The sequence below is a fragment of the Micromesistius poutassou genome, assembly GCF_964030765.1.
Source record: "Micromesistius poutassou genome assembly, chromosome: 1".
NCBI lineage: Eukaryota > Metazoa > Chordata > Actinopteri > Gadiformes > Gadidae > Micromesistius > Micromesistius poutassou.
In genome coordinates this window covers 9433736-9455996 of record NC_140271.1, presented here as the reverse complement: position 1 = coordinate 9455996, position 22261 = coordinate 9433736, and the positions used below count along the sequence as shown (strand labels likewise).

General features: G+C 41.9%; 1 protein-coding gene across 1 annotated transcript; it reads right to left on the bottom strand.

Annotated features, from left to right (window-relative positions):
• Nucleotides 1–390: 390 nt before the first annotated feature.
• Nucleotides 391–21816, bottom strand: LOC311383004 (syntaxin-binding protein 4; the record flags this gene model as incomplete). Its single annotated transcript, XM_084488551.1, is given in 21 exon segments — nucleotides 391–449; nucleotides 972–1102; nucleotides 1195–1244; nucleotides 1981–2097; nucleotides 2219–2443; nucleotides 3458–3523; nucleotides 3993–4085; nucleotides 4306–4433; nucleotides 4835–4931; nucleotides 5507–5598; nucleotides 7516–7588; nucleotides 8000–8141; nucleotides 8449–8555; nucleotides 9383–9524; nucleotides 10762–10877; nucleotides 11252–11336; nucleotides 12502–12576; nucleotides 12720–12789; nucleotides 15661–15756; nucleotides 16264–16337; nucleotides 21773–21816. Coding segments are annotated over 21 exon segments (2067 nt in total). The 5' UTR covers nucleotides 21802–21816.
• Between the last annotated feature and the right edge of the window lie 445 nt (nucleotides 21817–22261).

The following is a 22261-nucleotide window of genomic DNA, read 5'->3' as shown; positions in this document are numbered from 1 at the left end:
AGGTGTTAGATGTGGAGAGCAGTTTGCTGTTTAAAACTGACTACACAGTGTGGTGGCAACCTGGCACATAGTTCACCCTCAGATGGTTTGACCCTTAGATGGTTTACCTGAGGTGGCATCAAACATTGTAAATAGTGTTATTTTCACAATTTATTTTCATTTAACAGTTGAGAAAGCTGCTCTGCAAATCAGACAAAGAACAGGCCTCCATGTTGACCATGATTTTTTTGTTTAGTTTTCCCTTGAAATGTTTAAACTTTCAAAGCACAGAGGACGACAACCCAGTTTTGGTTTTCATTTTTAAGAGGAATTTAGTTTGTGAGTGCAGCCAGCCGTTCGGTGCATACGGCAAACGACAATGAATGACATCTGCCTTTTATTCTTCCCGGTTCACACTTGGGGTGCACTCCTGTCCATTGCGTCCACACTCTCTGCCTCGCTGCATGATGCTGTGGGGCACAAATAATAGTCAATTCAATGGATGTCAACGTGTTGTTGACGGCAAGCATTTTCACTTGTTCATTTGTGTGTCTGTGTGTGTTAACGGGGACAGCCTGTTAGGCTTCAAAACTGAGAGGTAATCTTATTTTCAAACATTAGCCAGGTTAAAAGTGACATATTATACCACCAGGTGTGAGTGTGATGGGTGGACACGCCCACTTGTGATGTCAGAAGGGGCCGATTTTCAAAACGGCTTGTAACAGCTAACAGCTTAACCCTTAACCCATTAATAAAAAAGAAAAACCTTGGAAGGTAACCAGTGGGAGAAGGAAGTTACCTTCAGGGGGATGAACAAAAAAGTTTTTGTTCACGGTTTGGCATTTTAAGTTATAATATGATAGTGTGCGTGTGTGTGTGTAACCCATATTAATTAATAGATACGTTTTAGCCAGTAATTTACCTTATGGTTTGTTTCAATAATTAAGTGTTGTAAACACTGCTGTATCCATTTAATTTCCCACCAGTCATACCCGTGTCTTCGGTGTTGAGTACGCAGACTCTCTCCACCAGCCTCTTGGCCTCCATGGCCAGCTGGAAGGCCGGGTCGGGGCGTGGCGAGGGGGTGCCCGGGCTGTCCTTCACTGGGGACGACCCACTGCTCCTGAAGCACATGGAAAACACACGCCATGTTGCCTGGATATGTCCAATGTACCGGTGAAACAAAGGTCTGGCTTAAAGGGAAGTCTTCCTTACCCGTTCTCTCCACTGACCAGGGAAGGAGCTGACAGCACTTTGTGGACGTTCTGAATAGAGCCAGGACACAACATGAGTTTGTAAGTGGCTAACCAAAAGTGATTTAATATCCTGAACCTATTCCATTCCATATTTTAAAGGTACAGATTTTATTTATAATACTTTGTGTACATACAATTCCCATTTAATATGAAAGTAGGTAAACACACATAAACACATATTTTGGTCTCAAACCACCCTAATCAATGCAATTCATTTAATACTTATAATACTTATAATTATTTTCATAAAATGACTGTTTGTGACAGTGTGGTTGGCCACTAGAGGGCGTAATGCATCTGGTGGAAGAAGCTGCTACGACAGATGGACTGGCATAACTGGATTAAATCCCAACCAGGTCGCAGTAGACGTTTCCCTTGTTTGTTCGAATTATCTTGTGGCTTACAGAGGTATATCTGCTCCGATCCGTATACAACGTTATAGGCATTAGGACGACGATGTTATGAGATATTATTACTCTTATTATATCTTGTGTCCAGCTGCCAAGATAATGACTACACAACTGAATATGTTATAGCAGTTTCATCACCAACCAATAAGATGAGCCAATAGCCTCTGCTAGGGTGCTTCTCTCACATGGCTAGAATGCCTCTGAGCTCTCTCTCATTTTATATCGCGGCTCAGTGCCTAGTGGTGTACTTTATTGTTACAAATATGGAGTAGAACAGCATTTAATGCCAAGTCTCAAATTATATGCATCCAGTCAAACAAAGTGTTTTGCACAACCTGTGCAAATCCCAGCAGCTTGTTGTTTGAGGTCTCCAGCTGTCTCCTGGTGGTCTCTGAGCGTCTCAGCTGCCAGTCAACAGCCCTCAGCCTCCTGTTCAGATCACCAACATCTTCCTGGTACGTGAAGACGGCATCAGACATTACAATCAAACCTCAAAGGCACTCACTGCACACATACTTGATACATTAATACATATACATATATACATAATTGCAGACAATAACAATAGAGGACCTTGGTGGCCTCCGGGTCCAGCGGCCGTGGCGGCGGCGGCCTCTTGTCAGTCAGCTGGTTCTTCAGGTCCCTGATCTCGGCCTCCAGCAGCTGGATCACCTCCTCGTAGTCCTGCTCGGCGCTGCTGGGCGGCTGCACCGGGCGGGCCGGCGGCACCGAGCCGTCCTCCGCGGCCTGCAGACGGTCCCTCAGTCTGGTGTTCTCCTCCACGGTCAGGCAAGCCTTCTGGGGAATGGCGGAGGGGTCAGGGTTAACTTGAGGTCTTGGGGGTTAGTTAGTCAGTTGGGCGGCAGTAGATCATGACGTGAGAGCGGTTGCTGGTTCGATCCCCGGCTCCTCCTAGCTGAGTGTCGAGGTGTGTCCCTGAGCAAGACGCCTCACCCTGACTGCTCCTGACGTGTGTGAATGAATGATTGTAAGTCGCTTTAGATAAAAGCGTCAGCAAAATCCCCTAAATGTAAAATGGAAATGTAGTTTGGGTAGGATTGGATTAGGATTGTTTAGCATACTCTTATCCAGCGCAATAGCAGAAATTCTGTGGGGAGACGGCACAGAGCCTGGCCCGGATATCAGATACTGAAAAGGGCAGAGTTAGGGCTTGTGTGTTCTATAGTGGCCAGTCTACACAGTTTTGATTTCAAACCTAAAGACGCTTTTCCTAAGAACCTCTTTTTCTGGACAGGATGTTTCAGCTTGTCTTTCCACCTGGTAAGTTTTTCTACTGCTTACCGAGTCTGTGTTCACTTTCAATCACCAATTATGCACTTACAGATCACCACCAACATGATTGGTTGATACAAATATGAAGCAAAAGAAAGTGAAACGCTTCATTCACCCACATTTCAGCTGGTCTGTTTATCAGACTTGAGATATGGATCTTAAGTCTGGTGAGACTAGGTTAAGGGTAAGTGCTACTAGTGTCATATCTATGTGAAAGAGCCAAATTTAATAAATATTAAAACTAACCATATTGAATAATGACTTTATATTTGTTCACATGGAAAGACACTTAGAAATAAACTGTAGAAAGATAGAGAGTCATGCAACTCTTATTTTGAAGTGATTTAAGGAAGTCCAGAGACTCGAAGCCCAGACTGAACCACCACATACCCTTTTTGACTTATGACTTACAGTCATTTCTTTAATGCAAGTAGATTGAGAGGGGGGGGGGCATATGCAAAAACAAATATAGCATGAGCTAGTAGACTAGTCTGGTTCCTAGGCTCCTCGGATCCTTACCTGGGCTGTTTTCTGTAACTCCTCCTCGAGTGTCTTTTTACTGTCCTCTGTGTCCTTCAGCATCCCCTGTAATGTTAGAACGTTACGGTCAAACACTGGTTGGGTTGGCAGGAAACTGCACTGACACAGCTAGAATACCTTCTAGACTCACAAATCAGAACAAATTTGATTCTATTTTGGTTACGTTTAAGTTTGTATTTGATTTGCTTTCATGGGTAATACCAATAAGAAATCACCTTTAAGGCAAGTCCTTGTGTCCTAAATAACTAACTACCTAAGTATTTAGTCTGGCCTGTGTTATCACATTTTTAGACAAAGCCATTAGGCCTGTTTATATAACATTTGGATACAAATGGTGGATGTCACATCATCACATCAATCCCCTCCTGTATTTGTCATTCAAGACAGAAAAACACGTTGCAGAATGTAGTGGCTGTATCATTATCTTCATATTTAATTTCATTGCATTTTGTGCCATGGTTATATTTTGAAAAGTCATGATGTTGATGAACAATGATGTTGTGTGTCCACTGACCTTAAGCTGCCTCATCTGGTTCTGCAGTTGTTTGAGTTCCATCTGAAACTGTTCCATGTCCTCACTGCTGTAGCTGCACTCTGACTCGTAGGTCTGTGCAGGCAGAGAACACAAACCAACAGTGGTCATTCTGATGGTGTGTGTGTTGTATCTTGCTTCTGCCACCAGGCATTTAGAGAGCATCCAACGAGCTGTTCCACAACAGGTATGCAACTCAAACCCCCCCTGATATCCCCAAGATCCTCTGGGATTTGAGCAATTTGTATCTTTATATGTTTATGAATCTGATTATGTTTTGAAGGCAGTAACTTACAGGCGAGTGGAAGGCTGAAGTGTCCATCAAACTTGCTGCTTCATGGTAGGAGAACATAAAGGGACCCTGGGCAAGGCCTGCCTCCTCCAAATTATCCTGGAATATTTCACGGGTGGCCTCCACAAAATCTGTTTTGGAGGAGTTTATCGCAAGACGTTGTCATATGGATTAAGCTAATTTCCTTATAGAACATACTAACCAGTGCATGAATGCAGCAAATTGATACCAGCCTGTTTTTAATGGACAGTTCTGAAGACAGTTACAACACATACTCAAGTGATAGATAGACAAGCAGCAACACTCAAAGACTCAAAGAAAATTTTAGCTCTTCATGCATCATGGTCTTTGGTGGTTTGCGAGATGTTACTCTAAAATTAGCATTTTATGTACCAAAGTTCATATAACATCTGTAATTTCAACACCTCAAGCATGTATTGGTTTTAATGCAGAATATGTGACTACACCTGTGTGCGTGCGTACATGTGTGTGGGCTGTTGAATGTCTAAATGTAAATGGCTGCATGCTGTACCTCCATAGGACACTGTTCCCTGTGTGTCTGTGGTCAGACTTTGTCTTAACTGCCTCCTCTTTTCCTCTGTGACTTCCAGACCAAGGAAGAACAATGCCTAAAACAGAGAAAAAAACACACAGATTCTTACAGAGAACAGCGACATCAACAACCAAACCATTGCAAGTGGACAGGATTTGCATGACTGAACCTTCTGCCCATTACTATAGACCTGGTGCCACATATAACAGCTTATACACTCTTTACTGTGTTTCTCTGTCTTCAATCACAGATATCTTGTGAATTTCAGGGCACTGAGCATGTCTTCGATAGCGAGGAGGATCAGCAGTAGATAAATAAGGAAGTGCTGTTGCAGTGAAATATCAGAGTTACAGAATGCCTGAAGGGTCTTTCAAAATGAAAGATTTGTGCAAAAAGTGCAAAAGTAAGACTTTCTACTCTATCAAGCTTGTGTTATCTTTGTATAGTAGCTTATCATATAGTCATACAGCTCTATAGTTGCAGAGCAAATGATATGTCCAGCATTACAAGGATGAAGGGGGGGAAAAGAAGAAATATTTTTACATATTATTCTATTTTCTAATATCATTTTTATTTCCTTACTGTATTTTTGTCACGTATAGCTCATTATATTGATGGACATAAATGGAGTTGCGGTACAGCAGAACTAACCAGGTCCAGCTTGTCAAACTGAAGACGTATGTGAGGATCCAGGGTGATCTTGGGCTTGGTCCCCGGTGTGCTGCTCTGACTGGCAGCTGAGGCTGAACCCAACATGGAGGAGAGATCAGGGGCGAGGAGAGCCACAGCAGGTGAAAATAAAGTACAAGATTAGGGAAAGGATTGAAAGTCTTCATGTGGTTGAGGTAAATCAGTGCCAAACAATGCCAGGACAAACGATATATGCCGGGAAAGATTATATATGTTTCCAATAATGATATTTAAAGGGATATTCAGAGTTACAAACAAGGCTCTGAGGCAGTCCTGTGCTAATGATGAAACAGAACAGAAACTATGAGTTGTATTCCAATTTGTACCATAAGCTACCTGAATGTAATTGTCTTCACAGATCAGCCAATACTGCTCAAAATGCTTAAAAACGGGCTACAAATTAATAGAGAACTCAATTAGAAGGGTATAATAATAATAATAATAATAATAATAATAATAATAATAATAATAATAATTATTATTATATTATGATTATTGTTTGAAGGTAAACCAATATTCAGAAATTACACATTTAGATAACAATTAATTCTGAGGGTAAAATAAAAGGCATTGAGCCTAGAGGGACAAACAGATGATTAAAAAGGGAGAATGTGATTATGGAGATCAGAGGAAAGGGTCAATGTGTGAAGAGTGAGTTAGCTTGCGTGTGAGAGGGAGAGAGAGAGGCTAAGAGGCAATGCTCAATATTAATTTGATGAGTTCGCCTGTCCTAGATTTGTGTGTTTGTTAGCTCCCAGCATTGCAGCCTGTGTGTGTGTGTGTGTGTGTGTGTGTATGTGTGTGTGTGTGTGTGTGTGTGTGTGTGTGCGTGTGCACGCATGAGCATGCATGTGGGAGAGTGCTCGTTGTTGCTAAGAGTAAGAGCCTATTGCTCTGATAAGGTCCCCCCACCCCCCCCCCCCCCACCCCCTCCAGCCCAGCAGGAGGATTTAAGCCTGTCTCTCTCTACAGGGCTCTGCTCACACACACACGTCTGACAGGCTTCCTGTTGTGACACAACAGCATGGGAATTATGTTTTGACGCATTTCAGCTGTAGTCACGCAAACCCACCTACCGTCCCAGACCACAGATACAGTACAGTGAGGTCCAACAGTACAGAAAATACGGTATTCCATTCAATGATAGATACTGCTCTGTGTTATATTTAAATATAAGTACAGTATAATCAGATTTAAATCAACTACAGTATTGGGTTTAAATAGTAGAAACAGTATTAACTGAAACTGAATCGCTTCTAAGGACTATTTTTGAAAAAGCATAAATCGCAGCTGTCCAATGTATGAGTATGTGTTTGTGTGTGTTTATTATGTTACTGAGTGTGTGCGTGTGTGTATGCATGTGGGGGGGATAGACACCTGTTAGACTTTGAACCTTAACTGCTGACTGCTACTGTGATGTTTGCCAGTAGGTAAAGCCACGGACAAAAGCAGTTGATACAGTGAAATTGTTGGTGGATTTGCTTACTGAAGCAGGCAGTAAGTAAGACAGTAAGTAAGACAGTACTGTAAGTGAGACAGTAGGTGGTCTGGTGGCCTGTCCTGGAGGCCAGTGGATAACCTTGGCTATAGCCTAATCTGGGCCAATAGGATTTGGTCAATCAGGTGTCTGTGCATGCCCACCTGACAACCTGCTCAGTTGGGCAACTTTAATGGGCTTTGCGATTAGCTGATAGGAAGTGTAGTCAAGATTCAGACAAACTGCATTTTTATTTGTTTATGTTTGGATGTTAGTGTCTGCAATGTTGTAACAGAAATCATGTGTATGCTTATGCTACATATGTAGCCTAATAGTTGAATGATTTACACAGGTTTCTGGCAAGGTTATGATTTGGGCTGGTCTTTAATGGGTTGGCCAGATTTGAAGTTATGATTGGGAATCAAAACTCTCAATTTGATCTGGCAACAATGGCTGCTAATCCCTTCAGTTTAAAAAAATAGTTGATTTGTACCTGAAATGTTAATATCTGGTGGGAAGATGTCAGGGGAAGAAGACGAGACTGTGGCCGTTTCCTCCGGATGACTCTTTAGACGTAGAGACATGGAAAAGTTAGATAGTATGGTTCAAATGTACAGCGACACATACAAACACATTATACATTTTGTCTGATGCATTGCATTATACTACTTGTAGCTTATTGCAATTTACTATACCCATCCCTAGATGTGTTTTCCTAATACAATCCTATTTCAGTAAAATTATAAGTAAGAATGCACTATAATGAAGGACTGCCAAACAGACTGATCAAAGCAACTTAGTTGCAACAATATCCATTACAGCTGATTAATGTATATTGGATGTAGAATGTTTACATATGTGAATAACTTATATAACAAATACATCAACATTAGTATAGTAATGGCTGTGAACAGATCTACAGTAACATAGGTCTTTTAAAAGATAACGCGGCACCAACAAACACAAGGTGAGTGTACCTCAGGAGATCGGTGGTGAAGTTTGTAGCGTGCAGAACCTGAGCTGCTGCCTGCAGCCCGCTGCACCCCGTTGTGAAGGGAAGAGCTGCTGGCGAAAGAGCCCTTACCAGGAATAAAGGCTATCTCCACCACACTGTCCTGGCTGTGGAGAGTACCACATACAGCAAGGCACATAAGTCACCGGCACTGGTACTCCCAACAATGCTCACACTATGCTTAGATTATGCTTAGATATCAAGTTAAAGAGCGATGTTGTAGATGTACTTAATAACTGCAGCACGATGAACTGTCCTGTGAGCATGGAAAGACATTTTTTCTCATTTGGGCTGTTTTTACCAAGACACCAAGATCACCTTTACAATACCAAATCCTCTATTCGACCTATCTGAGCCAATTGTTGTAACTAGTTCTCAAGGACGTCCTTGATACATGTTGGACGTGTTCCTCACCTGAACTTGACTTTTTTCAACATGCTTTTGGCTTCCTCGTGTGTCACGCCTATCAAGGACTCCTTGTTGATGGCGATGAGTTGATCCCCCGGCCTCAAACGCCCATCCTAGAGGTAAATACACTGTTGACATGATGGCTTTGGTTTTGTTTCCTTTTTTAGGGATACGCTTTTTACACTGTTTCTTTTCTTTTTTTCTTTCTTTCTTGTTTGTCGAGCAGCACATTCTGTCCTGTTGATGCCCGCCAAGATGCAGACGTACCAACCTCGTATGTAACCTGGCCGTGTCATTAGCCCGTGAAGTGAGTCTTTGCACTGAAAGTACGGATTTTGTGTACAGTAGGTCAAAAGAGATAACAAAGGCCAAAGATACAGCTTTTAGTCTGCTGGTCTCTAATGTAGGTTAGGCTTAGCGCAGATTAACTGCTCCATATCAGTCACATGTGTAATAAGTGAGTTATGTCTCCACCTCCCTGGTGAAGGAATAGGCATGAAGAGCGTTGTCCCGAGCCGGTGTCTGACACAGTGCAGGACACACGGTGATGCACTGCAGCGCCAATGGGGTTCAAATCCCCAGGTTTTCATTTTTCTCTAACATTCATACTCCTCAACTCAACGGACGCCATCAAGGCTCATGTTTATTGGACACCAAAAAGTGGTGTCCTTAAATTCTGGATGGCAGACGCTAGCGTTAACTCTCCATGGTCCTGGTTGACTAGAAATGAAACTGACCTGATGCGGTTTGAAAGTCAAACATTGTTATTATTAATATTATGTAAGTAATCTCTCTGAAAATCCTGGAACAAAGTCAAAGGCGGTCACAGGGATAAATGCTTTGTAACCTACTGACCCATACTCTGCATAAGCTCAAAACTCTTCTCCTGGACCTGCCAATCTATTACTTTTGGTGTAGAGACACCAAACCCCTAGCTTACCCGATGGCAATCTCCCCCGGAGAGCACCTCCTGGATGAAGACCGCAGGCCCATCAGGGCGGTTGGACCCCCCTCCGAGTGTGATTCCAAGGCTGGAGGAGTGTGCCAGTGTAATCAACTGGATGACCCCCTCACCTGGATGGCTGGAAGATGTCAACACACACAGAGGACGGGCAGAGTTTGGTTTGGTGTCACCTTGTTGACGCGCTGGCATAAGGCTCAGTTATGTTTCCTCATCGTTTTAGTGATTGGACCAATCACAGCCCTTGCTGCTGCATCGCCTCGAAGGGTGACATTTTTAGGAGGCGCACGTCAGGCCCTTGCGGTGGACGCAAGGAGGATCCGCAAGGGTGTAATGGTTAACCCCCTTGCATTGCGTCGACGTGGAACTATAACTAAGCCTTTACAGCAGTGATGGTAAACCCGGATCATTTTAAGGATTCGGGTCATTCTGTGTCCCTCACTAATATGATTTGTGTGAGTCTGGGTTGTGTGAGTCTCTTGAGTCACTTGAGTCACTTGAGTCATATTCACCTGATCACTAAAGAAACTTGTTCCTAGTCCACTGTTTCCGACCACTGACATTAATAAAAAAAAAAAACCTCTGTTGATTCACTTGATGCCAGCCAGTCACTTGTTAAGCGAACCACTCGAACATAGAGCATGTGAGTGAGTCCTACTGAACTACTCACAGGAGCCATGCAAGAGTCACGCGTCCATACGGTGGATCTGTCCGGTGGCACTCGAGTGATAGTAAGCAGGTGACAAGACGCTGTATTAATCCTCGGCGAGAAAACAGGGTCAAATAACATTTATTTGAGGATTTAAGGAATGGATTTTCAACATTTGTAGTAGCCTTCTACCCAATGCATTGTGCCAGTCAAATATTGGAATAAATCAGCTACATTAGTGGGCTAATAACTCGAGGAAGTGTGAGTTCTCCTGGTGCAGGAAGCTCTTATAAGTCGTGACTCAGTCTGTCTGTTAGAATCCCCAACTCACCGTCATGATTCCCTTTGTACCCGGAGCTGCTGCTGCAGGAAATTATCCTATGATCCAGGATCTCAGACTGTGGCTCACTCTGTCCCCTCTTTTGACATTTGGTATAAATGAACTTGTTGCTGCAAGTTATAGAACTTTTGGCAGTCTATATAGAGTTATATGTTGTAATTGGGTTGTAAAAATTTCAAGAGGTTTGTGTTTAAAGCAATTTTCATTTTTTTTTTGTTAATATCCAAATTTGGGAGGACTCAACAGACTCGAGTTAATGGTCACTAAAGATCCACGATTCTTGGGTTATTTTAGGGGCACGGGTGAAAGAGCCGGGTAGGGAGTCATCTGCTCATTACTACTATACAGAGCAAACACCAACATTTCTACCTGAGGGAGCGCATTAGAGGCCCACTGTTGTTGTACGCGCTCTGCGATCCTGCAGGGCTCAAGAGCAGCGGACTCTGGGAACGGGACGAGGAGCCGGACGACGTGCTCTCCAGTTGTCTGCTTCCTTTTTCAGTTCGCGGACAGGTAGGAGATCATGGAGGAAGGAGGAGAGGAAAAGCAATTTTCTAACACGTTTTACAAAAGGTCTTGTCTGTTGCAAACTTCCACAATCATGTCATGGATGTCATAATGAAATGTTAAGAATGGTTAAGGTTAAGAATACAAAATCACAGAAGCAGATATCAATAAATAAATAACATACACAATAATAAAATATGGCAGAAAGGATCTGGCGTATATGTGTCTGATTATTGTTAAAGGAAAGCAGTTGTAGGTGTGACTGCAGTCATTGGCTGCATCAGACAAGAAAAGAAAAGAAAAGATTGGGTAATCGGGAATGTCTAATACAATGCAAAACCTGGAGCCACCAACCTTGCACTTGAATGGGAGAGTTTCGCGTTGATCCTGTGCTACTGTTGGATCCATACTTTTCAAGTAGCTCAGCAAATTCTCTCCTATTTAGGGCATGCAACAGAAACATGTGATCACCTTATATCAGTCAGAGATTCAAGTTACCAATGTTAATTATTCAGGAAAGATAAAATATGCATGGAACACATTTATGCAACACAATAATGCAAGTTCTTCCTCTTTCTGCACTGTGCAGTTAAGTTAAAGCTGAGGTGGTAAGTGTATAATAGTATAGTAGTAGTAGTACTAACAGTAGTATAATATAATATAATTAACTAGTTCCTTGGTAATATGTCTTTAATGTTTCTGCAGTGCCCTGTGTGTTCTGCATCTGTGCATTGGCTGAGAAGCCTTTCAGACTGCTGGTAGGCTCTCACCTGGGTCCATGGAGTACATCCTGACCATTTGAAGAGGATACTCTCAACCCAACCCCACATTGGGCTACATATTCTAAAAGCAAACAGCACGTTGTTGTATGTGTGACCTGTGCCATCCATCCATGCAAGTCAAAATGTGGAAATTGAAACAAAATGCATGCAACTAAACATTTACCCAACAGTGTTACTTCTGTCTTGGCTCTGGCTATGAAAGTGAATACACAGAGCTCAGGTTAACCCCCTAAGACCCAGATTTGCCTTATTGGAGGCACTACACTAGACCGATCCTACCACCACCACTACAAACAAACAGCCTTTGTTTGCTCTCTATGCAGAGGAGACCCATATAAGTATGGTAGTTAGAGGTGCACTGATAGCCCACCTTTTGTTCATTTATTACCTCAAAACAGATCTTTTTCCATCCCTATCTGCCACCATGTACCTCTGGAATACCTGATCTATGAAATCCATTTTGATACTGCACAGACAGGCGTGCTGCAGTATTGCAGGCCTAAATGTATTACCTTTGTCATGTGACATGTCAAAACCTTGTTGCTTAGCTGCAGGACGACCATCACAATCAGGGTGGTGACAGCTGACGTGGGGGCTGACCTCCTTTCGGTACACAGGCAATGCTAACAACAGCCACAACGGCTGTGATGATGTGAGGACCACCATAGGGTCATTACTGTAGGTCTCCAACTGATCCAACAGTTGATAATATTGGCAACAGTGTTGGTGGTGTCCCTGTGGTGTTTGATTGAAGGGCCTGTTTAAGTGTGCCTATTTAAGTGGATGACTTTAAGGGTTCTCTCAGTAAACGATCACTTACTTGGCTTCCTCATCTCTGGCAATCAGAAGGCGCATGTGATTTGTTGCAGAAGCTCCCCTCAAGACATCCACAGCTCTGCAAATGCAAACACACACACACACACACACACACACACACACACACACATTCATCATATTTCAATAATTTCACTTATGACAGAGTAATTACAAATGTATAGATGTTGTTTTCTTGGCTAATGACTGAAAATAAAATATTACCTCTCACTTGTGACGCCTAACAGGCTGTCCCCGTTAACCTCCAAGATCTGGTCCCCTGCCTGGAGGTTTCCTGCGACATGTCAAGGATTTCAGATGATAATGCTTGCCTATTGCAATGCTGACTGATCCCCTCCATCATATGGTGAATGAAACAGCCCTTGACTGTTTCACATCATATCTTACAGGCAAAGTCTGTTCAGTTTATCCACTGGGCTTGATCTTCCACAAATACAAAAACTCCTTTCATTGTTCTCCCAATAATACACAGATATATCTCCCACTCAAACCTAAAGATCAATGGGTTTTTAAATAATACCATGGATTGTATTGCTGACAACAAAAGTTAGATGGCTAAAGACTTCTTCCTACTAGTAACGAGAATAGGTCAGAATAGGTCATATTCTGGCCTCCAATCTGCAGACACAGCCTTCAGCAACCTCAAGGTAAACCTTTCACCAAAGGACATATAGATATTTTATGATACAGACAACTATGACACATATTCTGTGGTGAGGTTAACTTTTTACCATCTTAGAAAAGTTGCCGAAATCAAACCATTCCTTGCTTTCTATCTCCTGTAGAAAGCGAAGAACGCAATAATTTATTTCCTGCCGCCTGGATTACTGCAACTCCCAGACGCCTTGTATTGGTGTCAGTGAGTCAGTCCTTCCCGTCCCATTTGCAGCTGGTGCAGAACACTGCTACTAGGCTACTTACATACTCCAGAAAGAAAGAACACATCTCCTCTTCACTGGTTGTAAAATATTGATCAAGGTATTGCTGTTAATTTTTTGAGGCCTTCAATTGGTTATCCCCCTCTTATAATTCTGATCTTCAACATCCCCCAAGTGTCCTCAGGTCTCTCAGAGGGTAACATTAACCTATCTTAACCCTGGTCATTATCTTAACCTGCTGGCCGGTCCAGTGAAGGCTAAAGGACAAGGCTCCCCCTCACCATCAGTGATGGGTTAGGATGGCTGGAGAAAGCCATATACCAACCCTATCAATCCAGCAGCTATCTAAATATTTGATCCGACGCATATCCATGTAATTAATCCTTTACTTTCAGATAATGTTACCCTCTGAAATGTTACATTTCAGACTACCTTAATTAAACCTTAAACCTTAAGTCAGCAAGGCATCCACAGAAATTGAGGTCAAAGTAAAGCTTTGAACATTTTGTCTTTGTCTCCACAGGCACGCATGCACGCACGCTTACACACACACACACACACACACACACACACACACACAAACAAACACACAACCACACACACACACACACACAACCACACACACACACACACACACACGCACACTACCCTCATAATGGGTGAGTTTTGCATATGAATTTGTAGGACTGCATGTAGCTGATTAAGGATGAGGCAAGGAGTTTTAGGGCTTAGAGAGAGGAATATTCCTTCAGACTACAATAGTCTAAATCCGGATATGTCAATGGTGAGCAGGGTAACCAAGCTTGAAGCACGAAGTCTGCTGCCACTTCATGGGGCTTGGGTATTGTTGAATGCATAGCTCAGAACACTATATTATCAGCACTAACGGCACAATTTGCAGTATGTATGTAGCTTTTTGCGATTGGTTTTCCAAAAACTAAGAAAAGTATCTAACCTAAATCAGCTAGTGCAAAAAACAAAGAAAATATTCATAAAACAGAGCAAGTGCCATAGCAACAATTGTCAAACGATCTTGAAGACATTTGTTGAATTTCTTCTTTATTTCTTCCCTTTATGACAGTGAGGGAGTACAAAAGAAGGAGACACACAAGGACATTTCTGCAGCCAAGCCATCAAGTGGATCTGGGATGATTGCTGTAACAGTGCCAATAAAAATTAACTCTTACATCCAACCTTAGATTAATATCTAATATCTAATGGCAGACAAAGTTAAATCCCCCAGGAGTTCTGCTGTTGTAAAAAATTATGGATCCAAGATTAGTGCTATACAAGACTCTATTGGCTACACATGTAGCATAATGGCAGTGAATGGCTGTATATTTAAGATACCCCATATGTCATAGTTCTTAAAAAGTAAACAAAAAGAACAGACTTGGCATCCTTCAACGTGTTAGATGTTGATGAGTAGTATGACACACGCTCATTAAATTAACCCAAATAGCTGTTAACCGATGTATTGTATATCATTCCAAGGGTAATGTCCTGATACCATGAGTCAAAAACAACACGGCCATCCACAACAACAATACAGACCTACACAGTAGTTTGGTCCTTAAAATTTTGGTCCTACAAAATAAATCACATTTCCCAGCAAGAAAAAGGTCTCTATGACCCTGTTTACATCAGAGAAATTATTCAAAATAATTTTGAATCTTAGATTGCAAAACAAAATAGCAACAGCGGTGTGTACCAGTTTACATTGCTTTAGATAATGTTGGGTACTGTACAGGGCTAGGTATTATAGAGTCATCTTTTTTCATGTAAATGTCTCGGATACAATACATGTAAATGTCTCGGATACAATACACTGGTCATCAACAAATCCCTATAATGGTTGAAGACCAGTGACATTACCTTAGCACATACAACGCATCCACAATGAATTCTGTCTAGACGAGAACCTGATGAGAAGCAAGTCAATCTAGATTTAATATAGAGTACACTAGCTTGCTGCATGATTTTGACACAGGTTGTCTACATCTCTCAGACAATCTCTCTTGCCAGTTTAGACTGGGGAAACATTTCTCTTTGCATCACATCCTCACAGATGTTTTCAGTTGTGCCTTGAAGCGAGATTGAGAACTCATTGTGTCACAAATTAAAGTAGATTTGACATCTCATTTTTTATGTTTTATTTAGGATATCAAAAACAAGCCTTGATCCAATTCAAGGCTGATGATGGCATAGGTTAATCACGTCTGAGGCTTCTAATAGACAACTCAAGCAAACTATTCAAAAGTACCTACCATCACTTGAAGCAATGCCACCAGGTAAAATCCGTTTGACATAGACACCGAACTCTTCTCCTGTTGCCTCCTTCACTCCTCCTATTACTTTAATTCCTGTTATGAATACAATCACAGTTAATGATTTCATCATTTGTTTCATTTCATTAAAGTACATTACAAAGTTGAAACCCCTGTTCATTCTAAAAATTGTTTTATCCATCATCTATTCTATTGTTTGTATTTGTAATATTTGCTCAGTCTTGTCTAGGTCACATGTTCAAACATTCATGTGAATGTAAAATCACAGTAGCGACAGTTGTTAATGTCAACTATCAACAAAGCTTCATCTTCTTTTTTTTCTTCTTCTTCTTCTACATTAAGAAATGTAGGCACTGCCGTCAAACCCCTCCATCTCCACCAATTCACCAAATTACATTTTGTGTTTATAACTTTTGTATTCCTTTCCCTCCCCTATAACTACTTATTTCCTGTAATGAAATAGTAAAGTAATGATTCTGTGAATACATACAGTATGTGAGCATATACAGCAAAGAGGGCCGGTAGCTAGGGTGCCAGTAGTTATTCCACATACACAAAGACCAAAGGAAACAGACAGCTTACCCAGGCCGTTTTCACATTCGTTAAACTCCAGGGCGTGCACGGCACGGTCGACTCCGTATGGACCCATGAGTGTCCTGGGCAGAAGAGCAAATGGCACAATTCTGTATTAAGTTCCATCAAGTACTGGGGCATGTTATGTTATTAGAACTAGCTAAACATCTCTTTGCACACTCAGCATCAGTCCAATGTTAATAGGGGGTCAAGCATCAGAGTGCAAAAGAAATCTGTGGAATATCAATTTCAGTGATCCAATAGTGTGAAATATTGTCCAATAGAAGTCTTTAGACCAAGATGAATCTGAAAGAAATCAGTTGTATTTCAATAAGCAAGCGATTTTTTTTTAAGTAAATATTGTCAAACTAAAATCACTGCGGTGCACTTCTATGTAAAACTTCATTACCCTTTATATTTGTTTAATATTTAAAGGAACAAACATATAATAACGTATTCAACTGTTGAGAAGTCTAGCTGCCCTCTGCGTGCATGGCCTTAGACACAAAAACAGTTTATTGTATTTTTATAGGTATAGGTACAGTATATTCCTACAATTTGCAAGACAACTTCTCACGCCAAAAATCGGCCAGTGCTATTGTCAACACAGCTCGCACAGAGGCGGATCAGGCGCCCAAATCGGCCCAACTTGGAAATGGACCATCAGACTACCAAAGTTGTGCACTCCTTGGCACAACTCTGAACTTTAAACTGGTTATGGAAAATCAGCACAGCAAAGTTTGACCTTGCACAGCCAAAAGTACTTGGCCACGCCACATGTCTTCTATGTCCAATCAGATGCAAGTGTGAAAACCCAAATGATTGGTTTAACGTTGTCTCATCCCTAGCCTCATGAGACTATCGTGCTGAAAATCAGTCTGGTCTCCAAAGTTGAAGTTCGTAAAGAGTCAGGTCTTGGCTAGGCTGTTATTTATCACTGATAAATAACTCAGTTATTTATCACTCATCACTCTTGCCAAATCCTGTCGTAATTGAGGCAAGAACATCTCCTCTCCAGAAAAGCCTTGATTGCAAATGTCTGCTCATCTTTTTACATCACATGAGGTCTTCATTTCAGATAAACTGGTTTTGATTGTTTCAACTTTGTCAGGCGATTAGTGTGGTTGCAAAGTAAGCCACACTATTGTTAAGAAGACCCAACCACTGCCAAAGAAGTTGGGGAAAAAAAACTGAAAGTGCAGTCCGTGTTCCATGTCCACATTTACTGACCAAACATTGCATATATATATTTTTATACATTTGTATAGTATTATTATTTAATCTGGAAACAAGAAGTAAAGAGGCTTCCATAACTGTGTGTACCACTCTGACCACAGGGGGCGCTATAACTTGCGGTAAAACCTCAACGGCCATGCCGTTGGCCAAATAATTCTGAAACTTGGTATTTGGGACTTATTTGACATGCTGAATTGTTTTACCCCAAGGACCCATAAGTTCCATCTGGATCGATTGTGCTGTACCTTGTATTGGAAAACCTTGAAAAAGACATGAAAATTGTTAACACAAATGACCCCAACTTTGGTACACATGCTCCCTAATCATACTTAATCATAAACGTGGCCTTGTGAGATCAGGATAGTCTCACGAGTCTGCACCACATCGGACAATGGGTTGGGCCACAACGTTGGCCAACCCATTGGGGTAGACCTAATATTAGGCTAGCCTACTATGATGAAAGCAATTCCTTAGTTTTGTAGGATGTTTGTGGCTCACGGATCAATTGTGTGTCACCGTGAAAGTACTACTACTTCTAACATTATGATGACAAAAATTTTTTTTGCAAGACATGGCTCATTAAGAACACTCGATGAGGGGTGTCCACATGAATAAACTCTTTGCCATGGCAAATAAAACACATAAGTACTTTTATACTACTCTTGGTCATCTCTTATTGTCATGCAAGTAAGCCTTTTCACTGAGCTGAAAGTGCCATTAAGGGGATTTACTCATCAGGAATTTGTTACTACGGAATACCATTTCATATAATGATTAACAAACAGATTCTGGTACGCTGCGACTGTCACACCAACTCCTTAATTAAACATCACATTATTACATTAGTTAGTGCAATGCAAAGGCAACACAATGCACTCACATTGCACAACAGAGACTTCAAAGCTGATATGGACAATGAAACAGCTGACTATTATTTCCCTCGGACATTGTCCGATCAGGTTAATGAAAAAAGATCAGGTTAATGAATGCGTATGTTGTGCTGTTTAATCTACTGATATTGTGATTATGTCTATGATTCTTGAACATTTCTGGTTATTTTACCTGCCAACTAAAGATTAACTTGTCTCTTCTTGTTCTATACGGAGATTCCCTCCCTACTTTTCCTCCCTGGAACATAGCAGCAGTGTATCTCAGGTGAGCTTCAGAGGGTAGCTACAGAGGTGAGATATAGAAGCTCAATGTGGCAACACACTTTAAAGTAGGGCCTATATAATAAAATAAAATAGTCTAGTTTTTATAGTGGCGCTGTTAGTTTGAATTGCCCCTACATAGTGTAATAATGACTTATATCCATCTCGATATTGTATTAAATTGGTGCATTCATTGTTTAGGTTTGTGACACTATCTTGGGTCATGCAAAACAGCGGATCACCTTTACCAAGCACCGAATCAGTGCTACACTGCTGCAGAGAGACCGACACTACAACCGCCAGATCCCTGAAGCAGCACTGAACACCACCATGGAGGCGCCACACCTAACACAGACTGCTGTTTTAACTATGTCTCCCATGCCTCTCTCCTGTCTGCTTTAAGAAAAATGCAAGATGAATTTAATTCCTTTACAAACTGGATATTTCTGGCTAAGCTCGCAGTTCTGAGTTTCTTTTCCCTCAGGCTCAAGTTATCCAGGGTTGGCATTACATAAGTATCCAAAACCTCTTGGTTTCTGACATAGCGCAATAAGCACATTACCATATGGTTAGGACCAAAAACCTGACTGAGATTATTATATTTCCACTCGTTTAGGAGAGAACAAAACACAGTCTTGGTTCTATACCTCTATATTGTGTCATGGTGTATTTCATTCATTTTGCTTGGCAAAAATATACTGGTTAGTTAACAGCTTGAACCCAGAGATTAATCCCTACTAAATGATATATTGCACTGATATACAATAATTGGTTGAAATAGTGACCAATCCTTGGTGATCTAGGCTTAGTCACTCTCTCCCACCAGCTCTCTCTCTTGTTGTCCCTCCTTCCTTCTCACTCTTTCTCAGACCTCATTTACACACTCTTGTTGATCAAACAAGAGTGTGTGTGTGTGTGTGTGTGTGTGTGTGTGTGTGTGTGTGTGTGTGTGTGTGTGTGTGTGTGAGAGGGGGGGTCTGTCCTTGCACTTTGGTGGCATTATATGCCTTAATTGTGTCATAACCCTACCAGATACAACACCATACATTAACTATATACTACTATGTCATTATTCAAAGTCTGACCGTGTAACCAAGGAACCTCGTCAAACAGAGATTAAATTCTCAACTCTGGTGCCAATAGATAAGCTTGTTACTAGAGACACTGGCAGTTGATTGAACATCGGCTTAGCTCTGGAGGTTGAGCGGGTTGACTTGTAACCGTAAGGTTGGTAGTTCGATCCCCGGCTTATCCCAGTGTCTTTGTGGCAAGACACCTAATCCTGGCAGTCACCTTTAGTTGTGAATGTGTGTATGAACCGTTATAAGACGCTTTGGATAAAAGTGTCTTACAATGACCAGAAATGAGTGTATTGTATATTGTGCCTGAAGATGTATTATCAGTTAAGTCAGTAGTTATGGCCAAATGAGTGAACACAATGTTGATTAAGCCTTTTGCCCACTGCTATTGCAGTTGCATTTGCAATATTATGTATGTATACTGAACATGGTGTTGGTGGCAATACTGTATCTCTGGGAAAAATACCAAAAGAGATTGAGAGAACAAAACATAAATCTTTGAGATTATAACTTTAAAGTTATGACATGTAAATCAGGTGTAAGTTATAATATAAAGTATATCCCACTGTCAAATTATGGGGGAGTCAGGGCGAGTGGGGGCTGATCCAGCAGCAGGAAGACAAGGGAGCATCAGAAATGACAGAGGGGGCACAACTAGTTGCAACTCAGCAACTCAGTTGCTGATAACACAGGAGGGATAATAGTACACAATGCAGTTGCAGGACCCCGCTGCTGTCTTGCCGCAAGAACTACGCTACTGCACCGCTTTAAAAACATGGACATGGAATTCACCAACAAAGCTGTCTTGCCACTAGAGTGCCGTAGGTACGCTGTGCATGACAACAACAGAGATTGGGTCACGGTCTGCCCACCCTCGTCGATCTAATGCAAAGCAAGCAACTATTAAACCATACAAAAAACAACATTAACATGACATTGGCAGAGAGCAATGCCAGTGATGAAATAATTTCTCACGGATTACTGACATTTCCAAAAAGCTACAAAATAATACAAGCCCAACCATGTTGTCTCTTCCTATCCTGACTCAAAAGAGTTGCGATTCATATATTCGAATCAGCTGCGCACTGAAAGGTTTTTTGTTTTCTTTGTAGAACCTAATGGGAAAGCCAATCACAATCACCGTTGTTTATTTCAGCTGGTAAAATGTCTAACTTTGATGCGTCACGCGTGCAGTAGAGTGGATGAAGCGCTCAGACAGAACACATCGGGTGGGAAGGACAGATGGGGACGATATTGTGATAGGAAATATGGATAAAAAACTAAGCGGGCACACTATTTGAACTGAGTGGGCATTGCACTCGTTTTCCCCCTAGTGGCCTGTGTCCCCCGAATAAAGTAGCCTACATTTGGTGTCCACAACATCTTCAAGTAAACCATTTGATTCACTTAAATATACTTCAATTAGTTCCAATGGAATTCGCTTTACCATAACAATGATATGCGTAAAGATGGTACAAAAGGGTCAACTTTTTCAATTGTTGTTATCGATCCTTCGTCTTCTACTTCACAATAGTTAAAAACAAAAACAATATCTCGCAGCGGAGGATCTCTTACCTTACTTGCGAAGTAGATCGATAGCTTTGGGCTACGAACCCAACAATGGAGCGAAACGACCGACAAGTGCTTTTTCCCGTCATATGTCGAGACCCCCCCACCCCGTCGAGACAATGGCAACACAAGATGGATCAACATAATACAGCGTTGGCAGCAGATCAGTAGGCTACGCATATATTGGTCTATATATAGCCTCACGAGAACGCTTTCCTTTCAGCACCACCTCCGCTGACACGCGACCCGAGCGGGTTTGGAGACAGCGGTCGAGGCTGCCCTATAATAGCCTAGGCCTACTTCTTTTCACTCTCATTTTAACTCTCCTCATTCCGAGGAGAGTTAAAAGGCTGAAACATTCAACAGATGTACGAACCATTTACAACCCAGCAGGCTGGCTACTCACCACAATCAAAACAAAAGTTATTCAGTTTGGCATCTACAGAAAAAACACTCATAACCCCTTCCCGTCTACTACGTTACCTGCTTATGATGACGGCTCCTTTGTACATGACAGAAAACGTTGGCATTTTGACACGAAGCGCACTTCTCCCGACAACGGTCCTTCAGCTTTTTTCCCGCCCCTTTTTTTTTTTTTTTACTTCTCGCGCCCTCCGTCGCGCGTGGTGGTCTCACCACAGACGAAGCGCATGCTTGTCTGTTGCCCGCCGTCGCCTTAACGCCGGCCCGAGCGCGTTCATTAGTCAGTTCATTTAAAATCATCGATACCTTTAACCACGCTAATGCCGTTACGTAAGAGATCACCCAAACCAGAGCTCACTCACTCCTCACGCTCACGCATCACGCAACTCGGTTTTATGGGAAGTCACCGCAGAAGTCGCCTCAATGTCAGCCACAAGTTCTGTTCTGTCAGTTGCTCCTCTGTCTAGGAAATCTCAGAACAGCCCGAATCAAGTATCTGACAACACTCCTGTTCGACCACCACGTGCGAAGAGCTTTGCCCACACCAAT